Genomic DNA, 16,787 nt, shown 5'->3' with positions numbered 1-16,787 from the left:
CCATTGTAATTATGTCATGTCCCACCCTTTAGGTATTCATACCAAGCTTCTTCTGTTGAAAAGGCTTCACTGGTGTCTGCGTTTTTTCTGAAACAGAAATGAAAGTCCACCGTTATGATAAAGGTTATTTTCCTTAGAACAAGATCAACGTTTGTACAATTGAATGTATTATTTATATGTTGGATTGATTATTTAGTCTTTTTGTAAGTTGTCTAAAGATCCTCCCCACCACATGATAAAAGCAGAGAGACAAGAACATGTTACTGGGTCTGTAATGGTGTGAGGGTTGGAGGATAGAACCACAGCACACGGCAGGGGACATCAGACACATACAAAACTGATGGAGGTTGCAGCGCTGGAATAGAGAGAAGGTAGAAGACATGGGCTTTTTTTTTAACTTTTGAAGCACGCCACTTTTTAGGATTTTACAGGGTTGCTTATGAATGCTGAACAATGTGGTGATAGATACATATATTTGCCACACTAGATATTGCAGTCTCTTCTAGGAATGTGACATGGAGGCAGCCACTCTGCCCCATTGGAAGAAGGCACATGACATTACCAATACTTTTATATGCCCAGTATCAGTGTGAGCCCAGATTCTTGTTTGCTAAAAGAACACTAAAGGATGTATATATAAATCACTTGCTGTCCAAATGTCTTAAAGTAGAACTAAATGGCAAACTTTTTTTTTTCATATTGGATAGAGCAAGGGAAGGTTATAACCCCTGTCAGTTTTTTTTTTCACTGTCTGTGTCTCGTTGCGGCTATGGCTATGGGACACTTCTTGTGTCAGGAAGTCAGGAAGTGAGAGGAAATCCCTGGAAATTAAATGAATACCTTGGGGACCCCCAGGTCACTAGAACTAGTGTCCCCATTGGAAGATTTCCCCTCTATTACTTTTCTGGGGACAACCCAAAATTTGGAATTTTGTCTGCCAAATTGTTTGTAAAAATGAGTGTCACCTTCATCTAGTTGTCATAATGTGGTAGTATATTAATTTTTTTATTTTTTTTTTTAAAAGCCAGTGGCCTGTGAAGCACCCAAAAACTCCACCCGGTGCCAATAAAAGTGCACACACATACAGAGTGACACAAAACATGCAACGGGTGTACTATGGTCCTCCCTAGGAAGGACCTTACCCTGATCCCCCAGGGCGTTAGGCTCCAGACGGGGACTGAGGTACTCACTATGACCCGTCTGTCCAAAACCAGACGGACCCCGTTCTCTGGAGGGTCTGCCGAAACAGACCGACCCAAGTACTTGGTGGGGCTCCCCCGAAGGGAAACCCCATGAGAGAGGGCAAACCAAGCCAGAAGGCCATGTCCACCCCCTCTCAAGACTTTCAGGGTAGGCCCGAGGACCTACACCCTACCAGTCACACAGTGACAAACGTGTACACCATCAACAAAACAGTACAAAAAAGTGACAAACACTGGGGTAAATAAATAAAAGAAAGTGGGGAGAAGGAAGTAAGAAGAGGAAGTGAAAGTGGCCATTGTGCAGTACAATGGCCAGCCCTTCGGCCAGGAATCAAAAATTCCTCTGGTCCCAGCCAAAAGGCTCGGCCCTACAGGCAGGTGCGAAAAAAGTGTGTAAGTGTAGTGACCATGGTGCCAACAAAACACACAGTGCCCCTCAACACAGTGAGAATTAAGGCACCCCTGGACTGCCATTCCAGGGGCACATACACTATTGGCTTTTATCCAACCATGGCCCACAGCCAGACCGGTGCAGCCCCATCCCTACCAGGAAGGCCTGGAACTTGGAGAGCCCCTAACACTAAGGCTCCACCACCACTCCCCTCGTTCCTACCTAATTACATTCAGGAAATACTAACTGCCCCCCCGGTGGGAAAGGGGAGCAAGTTTTCTTTCCTGAAAAACTGACAGGAAAAAGGACCGCACAAATCTAGGCCAGAAGGCCAGGGACCTGACCCTTCGGCCAGGCCCAATGGTTCTCCATCCCCAACAGGAGGTTTCCCTTCCGGCTTTCTCTAAAGGACACCTATTAACGGCCCTCAGTTACGTCAAGCAGTCCGCTTTCTGCTCTCCCTGATACTAACCGTCCAGACTACCATTACGCCAAGTGGATTTGCATAGCCACCGCCACCCATAATCCACCACCATGGATCAGGGATGGTTAGCACAGCGCCACCACCTGACAACTGATAAGAACAGATACTACACTTGATCTTAGCCAAAAGGCTTAGAAACGGTATTATTTTTAAATACCTTATTAAAAAAAATACTGCATTATGGCCAGTAGATTGAGCTGATGATCATGAGAGAAAAACACATTAAAAACAATAGAGAAGACATTTGTGGTAACAAATGCTTTGTGCAAATACTTAAAGTAGAACTAAAGGAAAAACTTGTTTTTTCCATTTTGGAGAGAGTAAGGGGGGGGGGGGGGTTATAACCCCTGTCAGTTTATGTTGCCATCTGTATCCCACTAGGCAGATTTCCCTTCACTGCCTGTTTCATAGTCAAAATAGGAAGTGAGAGGAAATTCCTTTAAAAATCTGAAAAATCTCAAAAATCCTGATTGTCACCAGAGTGAGCAGAACTAGTGTGCCTATTGGAAGATTTCCCTTCTATTACTGTTCTGGTCACAACCCAAGACATGGAATTTTATTTTATTTTTTTTATTTGATATCTTTTTATTAATTTTCCAATATAAATTTATAATCTAAATTTACTTTATAATGCTTTGACTGCAGTAGAGACAAGTATGCTCAAAATCTGGATGCCCTGCCCTAAAATGCATTAGAAAACTTGCAAAACATTCAGAATTTTTTGGAAGTCAGGAAAATATAACTGCAAATTTTGCTGTTTGCCTGCACTTGAACTTTAAAGAAGTTTCCTCCAATATCTGTGGACACTTACCCCCTGCTGCTGGTTTTGATCCTGGTTTTGCATTCTTCTTATTGAACCTTTCCAAATCTGTAACAACTGAACTATTGTGTTTGCGAAGTGCCTGGTACAACAGATATTTGGCATAGTCACCCCAATCTCTAGCGATATCCATGAGCTCCCTCATTTTCTCTTTGGGTGAATGGTATGATTTTATATCGTCATACTGCTTCTTCTGTAGCACATCTTGGTCCAAGAGGTCATCGAGAACTGGATCTACCAAGATTACCATTTCTATCAGCTGTTGCCGCTTATTCTTTAGAAATGTTTCTGTGGCTGTAATGAAAAGCAATACTCTAGTATTTCATTGTAAATGAATAAATGATTTTTGGTAATTTACAATTAACAGCTTCAAAAAAGCATTAATCTATATCAGGAGTCTCTACACTAAAGGCCACATCCAGGGCCAATGGCATATACCTTAGACTAAGTGCACAGACTGAGGATTCAGATCAGCTGGTCTGTGCTTCTGATGGGGACCCTAATTTAAATGGGAATCTGATATGCAAGAAGGGGATCTCTGATGTCAAACAGGGCTCTCATTTGAAGGGGGGGGGGGGCTCTGATGTGATGGGAATGCATCTGATGTGAAGTGAGGACTTCTGATGTGACAAGGGGCTTTCAAGGTGAAGGGGGGCTTCTAATGTAATGGAGAGGCTTCTGATGTAATGGGGGACTTTTGATGTGAAGAGAGGACACCTGATGTAATGGGGAGGTTTCTGATGTGAAAGGAGGCTCTGATGTGATGAGGAGGCTTTTGAACAATAAGCGAGTGCTGATACCCTAGGATAGGGGTCTCAAAATCTTCTAAGCAAAGGGCAAGTATACTGCCCTTTAGACTTTGGGGGGGCTGGACCAAGGCCAGTGGGAGTAGGAAATGTCCTGGTGTCACACTCTTCTGCATGTTGTGGCTCAATAACATTTCCAGCTCCAGGAAAAAAAGACAAGCGTGCCCCACGGCCACGTGCTGAGGATGCACCATGTCCATGACCAGCACTGTCGACTGTAGACACAGAGCCTGCTTGCACTCTTTTAGTGGCATGTGAGCGTCTGCCTCTCCTTGGTGGCCTTCCAGACATGCTGTAAATTTTGTTTTGCAACAAAACACTACACTGTATTGTGTACTGTGTACACCACCAGGAAAGTAGTAGCAACTGCACGAGAGGTGCACGGTACTGTGTACACCAACAGAAGTGTAATAACAACTATGGGTGTACTGTATGTATTGTGTACTGTGTACACCACCAGAAAAGTAGTAGCACTAGCAATTGCGCTACAGGTGCACGGTACTGTGTACACCAACAGAAGTTTAATAACAACTATGGGTGCCACTGTATGTATTGTGTACACCACCAGGAAAGTAGTAGCAACTGCACTATGGGTGCACGGTACTGTGTAAACCATGGGTCTTCAAACTATGGCCCTCCAGTTGTTCAGGAACTACAATTCCCATAATGCCTAGTCATGTCTGTGAATGTGAATGAGTTTTACAATGCCTCATGGGATGTGTAGTTCTGCAACAGCTGGAGGGCCATAGCTTGAAGATCCCTGGTGTACACCAACAGAAGTTTAATAACAACTATGGGTACACTGTATGTATTGTGTACACCACCAGGAAAGTAGTAGCAACTGCCCTAGGGGTGCACGGTACTGTGTACACCAACAGAAGTGTAATAACAACTATGGGTGCACTATGAAACTATGGGTACACTATGGGAACGGCCCAGGAACGGCCTGCAGTGAGATCTAGCTAAACTGGATACAGTGGATATAGATATATATATATATATATATATATATATATATATATATATATATATATATATATTAAATACACTGCAGCTAACTGAATAATCTGCCTGCCTGCTCAATCTAAATGACACTCTCTCTCCGTCCACGCCAACAACACACTACACGAGGCCAACCCTGCCTTTGGCCAATTATGGCTCTCTTAGCTGAGGGCGCTGTGATTGGCCAAAGCATGAAGGTCATGGTGCATGCTCTGGCCAATCATCATACAGCAATGCACTGCGCTCCCGCAGTGCATTATGGCCCGTTACGCGCCGCTCGAATTTGGCGCGAACAGCCCATAATGTTCGGTTTTCGATGAACGGGAGAACAACCAATGTTTGAGTCAAACTCATGATCGACACGAACAGAAAGCTCATCCCTAATAAAGACATGGGGTAGAGAAACTTTACTGGCCTGCACAGAGTCCTGATCTCAACCCAATAGAACACCTTTGGGATGAATTAGAGTGGAGACTTTGTGCCAGGCCTTCTCATCCAACATCAGTGCCTGACCTCACAAATGAGCTTCTGGAAGAATGATCAAACATTCCCATAGACACACTCCTAAACCTTGTGCAAAGCCTTCCCAGAAGAGTTGAAGCTGTTATAGCTGCAAAGGGTGGGCCAACTCAATATTGAACCCTACAGACTAATGCCCTGTACACACGGTCGGACTTTCTGACAGAAAATATGCGATCGGAGCTTGTTGTCGGAAATTCTGACCGTGTGTGGGCTCCATCGGACTTTTTCCATCGGAATTTCCAACACACAAAGTTTGAGAGCTGGCTTTAAAATTTTCCAACAACAAAATCCGTTTGCGAAAATTCCGACCGTGTATAGACAATTCCGATGCACAAAGTGCCAGGCATGCTCAGAAAAAATTCCGAGACGCAACTGCTTGGTCTGGTAAAATTAGCGTTCGTAATGGATATAGCACTTTCGTCACGCTGCAATGTTTTAAATTGTTTAATGCAGCGCACTCTCTTCTTCTTTATTAAGCTAGAAGAATGAAGTTGTTTTGCTGCTCATATTCACACAGACTTCTCACAAACGTATTTTTTGATTATTTCTCGTGATTTCATGAATATAATATTTTTATTTGTCATATCTACCGAAAAATTATTTTGGTTTTATGTTTTTATATTTTGTATTATTTGTTGTTTGTTTTTTTAATCAAGATCTCCTGTTTATTTATTTATTTATTTATTTTGATGATCTCCATAATTGTTTTGGGTGTGTTTTGTGTGTCAAGTTACCACAACACCATTATTATCTTGTCTTTTTTAATCTCAAGGAGATTGGTTGGTGTTGGTGTCCCTTGTTAATTTCACATTGTATTTTGGAAATGTACCTGCCTACTCACAAACATACTATCCTTTTTGAAGGAAAACACACATAGGCAAGTGTTTGTTAAAAAAAAAAGTTTATTAAGGGGTCATAACCAAATAAAGAGGAAGGCAACGCTGGAGAAACTGCTGAAATTGGCGAAGCCTTTGTACCCCATGGCAGACATCAGCTATTTTATGGCAAAATTGGTGGCCTGAGGAGTCCTTATATAAGGGAGTACAATCTGGTCCAGAAGTCCATAAGATCATGAACACCAGCAGATGACATACATGTCCCAGGCTGTGGTCATACAAGAGCCTGCATCTTTTGTCAGACCAGACTGAACCCAGACCATCACCTTCTTGTCTTCCTTCCACTCTTCCTTCCAGGCTGTGGCTGTGGTGTTGGAGGTGTGGCAGGAGGAGGAGGAGGCGGATTCAACTCACACAGGTGGGTATTGGGTGTGATTTCACCCCTCAACCCCTTATTTAATATTTTATAAATGATTTCCTCACACATGAGGCGTTGGCCCTCCTGCATATACTGCAGTTTGGTGGTAGCCATGGAGGCAAAGGCCTCTTCACGAGTGGGGGTGGCTCTGAGGGCCGCAGAAGCCTCCTGAATCAGCCTGAGCGATGACTCCTCCACGTTCCTCCCCTTCCTGGGTCTTTTGGTTGGAAGGTGGAGGGGAGGAACCTGCAATTCTGTGAGGCTCCTACTGGGCCCTGCCACCTCCTGGCTGACACTAACCCCTGCCTCCTCCTGGCTGCAACTAACCCCCGCCTCCTCCTGGCTGCCTCATTCCACAGCCTCCTCCTGTGTGCCACATTCCACAGCCTCCTCCTGGCTGAGGTTTTCCTGTGTATGAAAAAGAGAAATAGTTTTAGTTTTTTCTTCATCAATCACACACAATTTTCATCTCATGACTGTTGCAAATTGAATATTAATAAATAGAAAAGACTATCATTCTGAGCCCAGCATTTTTCATTCTTGTCCCAATTATTTTTGGCCACTATTGTCTATTGATATGTAAAGGCCTTTCTTAAATCAGCAATTAATGATCAATGACAACATCTTCTAAACATCATTTATTTTTGGACCAGAAATCTGTAGAACAATACTATACCTGGCTCAAGCTGGGCTCCTCCACTTCTTCCTGGCTGGAAGTCCCAGGTTGGACATCGGAAGCCTCAGCTGAGGTGGAAGGAAGAGTGGAAGGTAAGGTTGAGTGGGATTCCCTGACTTCAGTCTGGTCTGACAGAAAACTAAGTCTCTCATAGTACCACAGCCTGGGTACATAAACGGCATCTGCTGCAGCTCCTGATCTCTGGGAATCCTGGACCTTCTTGCGCTCCCTAAGATAAGTGCTCCTCAGGCCACCGATAGGGGATGGTTGCCGTGGGGACCACCGGCTTCACCAACTCCAGCAGTTTCTCCAGCGCTGCCTGCCTCTTTTGTTTATGATCATAATGCAGGTGTTTGACCTGCCACAGATAGGGCAACACCCTGTATTTGTCTAGGAACAGGGGGAGGAAGTTGTGATCATTGCAGCCATCCATACACACAAGACAAACCCTAATGTCAGGCTAAACTCTCCTAATCTTGTCCCAATATAGGCCTCAATCTATAAACAGTATAGGCCTAAGTTAAAATTGTACCTTCGTTATCACAATCGGCGCTTCCAATACTCCTTCCTCCGCTCACAGATCGTACGTACGACGCATGCGTGTTACGCTTTATATACACTGCGCATGCGTGAAACTCCGCCCGCCCCTGACGTTCTATCTAGTCTATTCCCCGCCCCTTCTCTTTCGGCACAGTGGGGGAGAGAACATGGCGGAGACAGAGCAGGTGCATGATAATAGCAGCAACGAGGAGGAGGAAAGCTCAGAGCCAGAAACGCCACGATCCCGGAGGAGAAGAATTAAGGCCTCAAATATGGCCTTTGTAGAGATGGTGGACATATTAAAAAGGGCCGACTATGATGGAGAGTATGGACCGTACACCAACCCAAATGTGAGAAAGGCCAAGATCATGGCTAAAGTTGTGAAGAGTCTGCACAGGAATTTTGGGGTACGACGATCCAAGGATCAACTGAGGAAATGGTGGTCGGACCTCAAATTAAGGGAGCACGATCAGTATAGAAGGATCAGGAGAGTGCTGCAAAAAAGTAAGTAGTTGTCTTGTGTTCCTATTCTTTCTTTTTATTACATTCATGCTGCTCCATGTGCTTTTCTTTACTGTTGTACAGTTTAAAATGGCAACTTTCATGATCATGGGCACATTGATCATTCGTAGGAAACCTTGTTAGTTTGGCCACTAAAATACGATGTTTTGGCCAGATGCAGTTCAATACATTTTTTCTGGCCTACTTCTATTAAAAAAAGTTTGTTGTCTAGATGGGTTTGTAACTAGAATGAAATGCAAACTAGATTCTGTGTAAGGAGAGGACACTCAGCAGCTGTTTACACATCTGGACGCAGAAGTACTAGTGTGAGACACCAGAACAAACTTTTTATTGGGGGGTCCCACACAGATGCTCCAGTGGATACTATAGGGGTGTCTCCATCTGTGAAGCTTGCACAAAACAGGTAAGTATTCCAGCTTTACAAAGGTAAAAATAAAAATTCTTCAGCTTGGAACTCTGCCAAAACAGACAATTGTACCCCACTTCCAAGCAATGTTTCATATTCCTATTTCTGCCCTCAAATATCTGTGTGCTAAGTATACCTTTTTTTTTCACATAGGGGAGAAAAGACTTGGAGGACACCACTCATCAGAGGAGACCAGGGACTCCCCACCTCAGGAAGAAGGGGAAATCCCCCAAACCCAACCAGAGGAGGAGGAGGGAGACGTTGTTGTAATTGGCGAAATTGTCACCACAACAGGTGAGTGTCTGCGACCACAGCTTCAGGTAAGAGATGGATGCTGCATATTTATTTATATATATATATTTTTTTTTTTAGGTGATGGGGATGTTGTGGAAGAAGGTCATTTCACCAGTGAAAGTGCCCAGATCCTCATCAAGGAGATAATGGGGTGCAATAGGGATTTAGAAAACCTAAAGCAAAACATCAATGATGTTCAAAACATGAAGAAGATCACTGATGTTTTAGGGAGAAATTAAAACACCCAGAAATCCTTAACTTTTTTTCTCGTATCTTTATTTTTTAGGACTAATTTTTTACATATTTGAAAAGCCAAATTTTGAACTCACACAGCAAGCACCCGTCTTCGTGCAGCAGCTGCCAATCCTGGTTCTGCTAATGCCAATGTGCATGCACGGAATGCAAGTACGCAGGTACGCTGGCGCGAATCCTGGCACACAGCTCCCTATATAAACAGAGAGTCTTCCTAGCATCAGTGCTGGATTGTCTTCAGCTTATTCCTGTGTTCCTGTTGTTACTTTGCCTGATTGACCTTGTTCCTGAAAACCCGGCTATCTTCTGACCATTCTCTTGGATCTCCCCTGCCTGCTGAACCTGCCTCTACCTGCAATACTGCCCTTGGCTTGAACTTATGATTACGACTCTGCCTCCTGATTCTGTACCCTGCTGCCCATCTGTTGCCAACCTCTGACGGTTTCTGACTACGGTTTTGCCTTCTGACTTGGTACCGCGCTACCAGCCTGTTGCCAACTCCTGTCTGTTCCTGATTCTGCAGTTGATCTTGATCTGGCTCCCGCTGAACAAGTTTGGTGATCAGTTTCCACATCTCCTCAGCAGAGGTTCCTGTATCTCCAAGTTCCAGCCTCCTGCCTGCAGGCACCTTCACCCTTTCGTTGCCCTCGCACTCCCTGTATCCACCACCAGGGGTGCTTGGACCGGAACCGTGCAAAAGGCCACCCTCATCATTTTGGGCTCCGCTGTAAGGTACGTGACAGCACAATCCAGCCACATGGAGCCCGAAAGGGGGGCCTCACCCATGGAAGCACTGTGCCAACAGATTGCAGCCCTTACCCAGGCAGTCCAGGGCCTACAAGATGGCTATCGTCAACTTGAACAAAGAGTAGAGTCGCTATCTCCAGGCACCTCAGCACATCTGACAGTCACGGCAAGATCAGCATCGGTCCCCACAGTAGTGGTGCCACCTCCAGAACCTCGGGTCCCTACTCCTGAGAGATTCTCGGGAGATCGCAGCAAGTTCCGTGCCTTCAAGAATGCGTGCCAGTTATACTACTTACAACCACGCACCTTCTCTTTGGAAAGCACTAAAGTGGGGTTCATCGTCTCACTACTCCAGGGTGAACCCCAAACGTGGGCTCACCGCTTGATGGAACAAGCCAGCCCTCTTTTGAATTCCATGGACTTTTTCCTGGATGAAATGGCTAAGTTGTATGATGACCCCCAGCGTACCACAAAGGCGGAAGCCAGCCTTCACGCCCTCCAGCAGGGGTGCAGGCCGGTAGAGGACTATGTAACTGACTTTAAGCGGTGGAGTTCTGATATACAATGGAATGATGCCGCTCTCCGCTACCAGTTCCGTCTAGGACTCTCTGAAGCACTTAAGGATGAGCTGGTTCGAGTTGGGGTCCCCAGTGCTTTGGAAGATTTGATCCAATTATCCATCCAGATCCATTGTCGCTTAAGGGAACGAAGATCTGAGAGGACCAGCCAATTTTGTCCCATGTGGATGCTGCCCAAAGTACCTAGCAGCCCATCTGTTCCTGCTTCCTCACTACATTCCGCCACTACTGAAGCCCCAGAGCCAATGCAGATAGGCCTGCTTCGCTCACCGCTGTCACCAGAGGAGAAGCAGCGTTGTCGTCAGAATAACCTCTGTCTGTATTGTGGGGGAGCTGGCCACTATACAAGCATGTGCCCCAACAAGACCCGTAAGTGTGACTCCCCTCCTTACGATTCTTGTGTATTGACTTTGACCAGATCTGCTCACGTTGCTGAAATATTTTTCTTAGAGAAAAAAGACCATTCCCTTCGCCCATGCGTAGACTACAGGGAATTGAATAGAATAACAGTCAAAAATCAGTATCCTCTTCCTTTACAAAACTAGACTTACGAGGTGCCTACAACTTAATCAGAATCCGTGAGGGGGATGAATGCAAGACGGCTTTTCGGACACGTTTTGGTCACTTTGAATATCTTGTTATGCCATTCAGACTTTGTAATGCAATAGCCACTTTTCAGCATTTTGTTAATAACATCTTCAGGGACTTCCTAGACTTATTCATGATTGTTTATCTGGATGACATTCTGATATTTTCAATTTCCCTAGAATTACACGTGCAAGTTCCCCTGACTGAGACAGAACGGATTGTACGCTACAGCTGAGAAATGTGAATTTGAATGTCAGACCATTCACTTTCTTGGCTTGGTAATATCAACTGGGGGTGTGGCAATGGACCCTCAGAAAGTCTCGGCTATAATGCCCTGGCCACCTCCAACCGACAAGAAAGGGGTACAACGTTTTATTGGGTTTTCCAATTTCTACAGAAAATTTATCAAAAATGTTGATGTTGGCACCTATTTACACAACTCACAAAGAAACAAAACCATTTCCAATGGACTGAGGCAGCACAAGCTGCTTTCGACAAGCTAAAAGGACTATTTACCTCCGCTCCAGTATTAAAGCATCCTGATCCTGCTTTGCCGTACATCCTGGAAGTGGATGCTTCTGAGAGTGCTGTAGGGGCAATCCTGTCCCAGCGTCAAGGACCTTAGTCTTTAATGCATCCCGTGGCTTTCTTCTCCAAGAAACTAGGGTTATCAGAGAGGTATTATGATGTGGGGGACCGAGAACTGTTGGCAATAAAATCAGCCTTGGAGGAGTGGCGGTACCTCTTGGAGGGAGCAGCACACCCAATATTGATCTTCACAGATCATAAAAATTTAGAATATCTCAGAACTGCCAAACGCCTCAGACCCAGACAAGCGAGATGGGCTCTTTTTTTTTCCACGCTTTAACTTCCATATCACTTACCGGCCAGGGTCCAAAAATGTCAAACCCGATGCATTATCCCACATGTTCACAGAGACCGAAGTTTCATCAGCTCCAGATACTATCCTGCAAGCCGGAAATTTTCTGTTAACCCAATATGATTTTGTATCGCAGCTCCGCCAGGCATCCCTGAGAACTTCCTTACCTCCAGGCAGGAACCTGCAAGAAAGAGATGGGCTTTACTGGCAGGGAAATAAAATATTTGTACCACAGGACCTGCGCACTACCATCCTACAGGCCTGCCATGACTATCCTTTGGCGGGTCATTTTAAGGGACACAAGACTATGGACTTGGGGTACAGTTCACTTCAAAGTTTTGGAAAGCATTGTGTGAAGCCCTGGGTATCAAACTCAGTTTCTCCTCAGCCTACCACCCCCAGACCAACGGGCAGACTGAACATACCAACCAAACGATGGAGCAATATCTACGTTGTTTTTCCTCCTTCCCCCAGGAAGATTGGGCCTCACTACTGCCCCTGGCAGATATTGCATTCAATAATTCCACCCACTCTACCACAGACCAGTCACCCTTCTTCTCCAATTATGGGTTCCTCCCCTCTTTTTTGCCAACACTAGTGCCGGACTCTCCTTTGCCAGCTGTCCAGGATAGACTAAACTTCCTTGTTACCAACAATCAGGTGTTGAGAGAAACCATCTCCAAGGCACAGAAACATAGTAAAAGATTCTTTGATAAAAGAAGGGGGGAACTGGACTTGAAAACTGGTGACCGTGTGTGACTTTCAACAGCAAACCTGAAACTGGCATGCCCCTCCAGGAAACTGGGAACCAGATACTTGGGACCCTTCCCAGTTAAGAGGAAGATTAATCCGGTAGCATTTGAACTCGAACTTCCTGACTCATTTAGGATCCACCCTGTGTTTCATGCTTCGCTACTGAAGCCTGACGTAGCGAATCCCTTTCCGGATCATGAAGTGGGACCCCCACAAGCTATAATGGTGGGTGGAGAAGAAGAGTTTGAGATTGAAGCCATCTTGGATTGTAGGAAACGACAGGGGCAGAACCAATACCTGATCAAGTGGAAAGGTTTTGGACCAGAGGAAAATTCCTGGGAACCTGAGACCAATCTCCATGCTCAGAGACTGATACAGGCCTTTCACCGTTCTCACCCAGAGAAGGTGGCTCAAATGGGCATCCGGAGGCTGCCCCCAAGGAGGGGCAATGTCAGAGAACTCACACAGCAAGCACCCGTCTCCGTGCAGCAGCGGCCAATCCTCGTTCTGCTAATGCCAATGTGCATGCACGGAACCGTAGCCAGAGACAAATGAGATCCAGGGTGGGCATGCACAATGGCACCTCTATGAGAACGCGCCCGCGAATGCCAAAGCGCTAATGTGCTAACGCGCATCAGCTAATGTGCTAATGCACATGCGCCAATGTGCTAAGGTGCTAATGTGCATGCGCGCACGCAGGTACGCTGGCGCGAATCCTGGCACACAGCACCCTATATAAACAGAGAGTCTGCCTAGCATCAGTGCTGGATTGTCTTCAGCTTGTTCCTGTTGTTACTCTGCCTGATTGACCTTGTTCCTGAAAACCCGGCTATCTTCTGACCATTCTCTTGGATCTCCCCTGCCTGCTGAACCTGCCTCTACCTGCAATACTGACCTTGGCTTGAACTTATGATTACGGCTCTGCCTTATGATTCTGTACCCTGCTGCCCGTCTGTTGCCAACCTCTGACTGTTTCTGACTACGGTTTTGCCTTCTGATTTGGTACCCTGCTGCCAGCCTGTTGCCGACTCCTGCCTGTTCCTGATTCTGCAGTTGATCCTGATCTGGCTTCCGCTGAACAAGTTTGGTGATCTATTTCCACATCTCCTCAGCAGAGGTTCCTGTATCGCAAAGTTCCAGACTCCTGCCTGCAGGCACTTGCAACCTTTTGTTGCCCTCGCACTCCCTGTACCCACCACCAGGGGGGCTTAGACGGGAACCGTGCAAGAGAACAACCTCATCATTTCAGGCTCCGCTGTAAGGTACGTGACAGTTGCACACAGTGTGTCAACATGTGCTATCTGCCATCACAGGAGATCAATGTACGCGTTTTGTGGGTGCAACCCCTTCCTCGATAATAAAGTAGGTAGGAGGAAGGGGTTGCATCCCCAAAACACGTCCATTGATCCCCCATGATGGGACCTAGCACATGTTGACATTAGCCATGGGATCAGGAGGGAAATCTCCATTTTGAATCCCAATTTGTGTGCATCTTCAAAATTTGGCTTTTACAGGGGTGATGAAGGCAATATCAAACACAGTTTGTACATACTCATGTCTGATATTGCCTTCACTTTATCAAAGTTGAACTTTGTAAGTTCCAGAGTTGTGTACTGTTTGATGATTTTAAACATGCCTGTTTTACCTATAAAAGGCAATTTCTACTTAATGTGACCTAAAAAATTGTTATACAACAAACATGTTGGTTTGTTCAAAAACCCTTTTATAAACGCACATGTGATTGTTCTTTAAGTAAAAAAGTTTGATAATCAACAATGTGTGGCTTCTTCTTCCAATGCTCAAAAGCAGTTTTTGGAGTAAAGTTGTTTTTTTCCGTGGCAATGGGTGTTATTTACTAAAGGCAAATCCACTTTGCGCTACAAGTGCAGTTTCAGTGCAGTCTCAAGTGCACTTGTAGTGCAAAGTAAATTTGCCTTTAGCAAAAACACCCAACAGTGCTTTATAAATTTACACAATCACGCTATTTTCGGGACTCCCCAACAAAAACAAGGTGTATGTGTAGCAAACCCACAACATAATAATAATAGTTAGCCGAAGAAGAGATTGTCACCTCATGTCTCAAAGAAATTTGGTTTGCACTGTTGAAGAAAAAGGCAAAAAAAATACCATTAAAAGATAACCGAGGAGACAGCTAAAATAAAGCCAAGCAGGAAATCAAAGCAAATATTTGTTCAGTTTCAAATATATTTTTATTTAAAAAATGTCTCAGACATTGTCTAGCATATCAATGGCCCCCCTACCCGCAAAGTATTCCAGGTATCTTAAACGGACCTTGCGGGCACTCTGGGGGGGCAAGCCAGGACGGCCAGTTTCCAGCGCCGTCAGGGTTGGTTCATTCAAAATTCCGGCCTGAGGCAGCATAGTTCACAGAATTTCTCCTTAAAAAGTTGTGGAGAACACAGCAAGACAGGATGATGTGATTGAGTTTATATTCTGCCATGTGTATCGATGTAAGAAATAGGCAGAACTGGATGGTCATTATTCCAAACGTGTTCTCCACCACTCTTCTGGCTCTGGCCAGCCGGTAATTAAAAACCCTCTGGTCCGGGGTGAGGGTCCTCATAGGGAATGGCCGCATAAGATGGTCCCCCAGCGCAAACGCTTCATCCACAACGAAGACGAATGGGAATCCTTCCGCATTGTCTTCTGGAGGTGGCAAGCCCAAGTTGCCATTCTGGAAACGCCTGTAGAACTCGGTCTGGGCGATGACTCCACCATCCGACATCCGACCATTCTTCCCCACGTCCACATACAGGAACTCGTAAGTAGCCGACACCACCGCCAACATCACAATACTATTGAACCCCTTCTGATTGTAATAGTATGACCCCGAGTTGGGGGGTGGGATGATGTGGACGTGTTTCCCATCAATTGCCCCTCCGCATTTGGGAAAGTCCCACCGCTGGGCAAAGTGGGGGGCCACAGTCTGCTATTCCTGTGGCTTGGAAGGAAACTGTGAAGTCAAACAAGAAAAATGTTTTTAGTAATTTTGCACAGAAACATTGAAAGCAGATTAGACACAAATATTCTTGGCCAAAATCACTATAACATTTATTTTAGGGAGTATTTAAAGACAAAAGTATAAGGTCCACCTATCAGATACCTCACCCCCTCTCACCCCCCTCACCCCCGGTCCATTGAAAAAATTTTAGGGGGGTATATTTTGGACAGGTAACCCTCTCCACTTATATAGAAAAAAGAAAATGACTCCTGCGCACAAGTGGTCAACCAAATATATGGAAAAAGATCAATCACAGGCCTTGCTGCCCTCAAGGATGGGGAATCCTAGCAAACAAAGACATTAAAAGAGAGAGGGGTGCACCGGCCATGTGCATTATCTTTTGTAAAACATTTATTGAATAAAATAATAAAAGAAATTACTCACAAGCAGTAGTACAATCAGGTGCCATAAAACTCGAGCAGCAACAAGCAGCAAGTAGTTATAGTGATGAGCGAAGCTTTCCAAAGGTCTTAGAGGAACATACAGGCATCACTACTAGCTAACGCATTTCGAAGGGCACGTCCCTTCTTCATCAGAGCTCAGCAGTGAACCCTCCTTCAGTGGTCCCTGTATATATAATGAATGTGCCAAAAGATCACAGCCAATGGAGTATGGAGAGCACACGGGGCCCCTCCCCCCCTCCCCGTGGATCCCTCCCTCATAGGCTTCTCACTTGTGCAAGTGGATAGATGATAATAAGTTGATATAATAAAATGATATAGATGAATAAAAAAAAAAAAAAAAAAAATTTATATGCCAAAATGTATAAAATCTAAATGAGTATCACTGTGGTTGAGTACTACCAAAAAGCCAAAGCCAAGGCTGACCGTAGGTGTACACAACACACAGTGACAAGGGCAAAATGTGATAGATCACAGAGGGATGCAGAGTGGCACAGGCTAAAGAAAAATTTGTTAATAGGGGGAGGAGCCATGTGCTAGGCAGGCTAGCGTATGTGAATGGACACTGTACCTTCAGTGTCCGGTCCTGCTCTCTGTGTGAACCGCTCTGCATATACGAGCGGCTCGCCGATCGTTTCCGCATATTG

General features: G+C 45.2%; 1 protein-coding gene and 1 pseudogene across 3 annotated transcripts in view; both read right to left on the bottom strand.

Annotated features, from left to right (window-relative positions):
* LOC141148399 (uncharacterized) overlaps positions 1 to 16,787 on the bottom strand; it is a 112,245-nt gene that overhangs the window by 43,494 nt on the left and 51,964 nt on the right. For all 3 annotated transcript variants that reach the window (XR_012245202.1, XM_073635862.1, XM_073635863.1), the window contains exons 4-5: positions 2,889 to 3,191; positions 43 to 87 (exon numbers count right to left, since the gene is read on the bottom strand). Coding sequence is in view for 2 of the 3 variants with exons in the window: in XM_073635862.1 (XP_073491963.1) it covers positions 43 to 87; positions 2,889 to 3,191 (348 nt within the window). In the remaining variant the exon portion in view is untranslated. The remainder of the gene's footprint in view (positions 1 to 42; positions 88 to 2,888; positions 3,192 to 16,787) is intronic.
* On the bottom strand, positions 2,088 to 2,219 carry LOC141101865 (U2 spliceosomal RNA; annotated as a pseudogene).

Source organism: Aquarana catesbeiana, linkage group LG06 (assembly GCF_042186555.1).
Source record: "Aquarana catesbeiana isolate 2022-GZ linkage group LG06, ASM4218655v1, whole genome shotgun sequence".
NCBI classification, from domain to species: Eukaryota; Metazoa; Chordata; class Amphibia; order Anura; family Ranidae; genus Aquarana; species Aquarana catesbeiana.
Note: the sequence above shows the minus strand (reverse complement) of the source record. Positions and strands in the feature narration are given on the sequence as shown.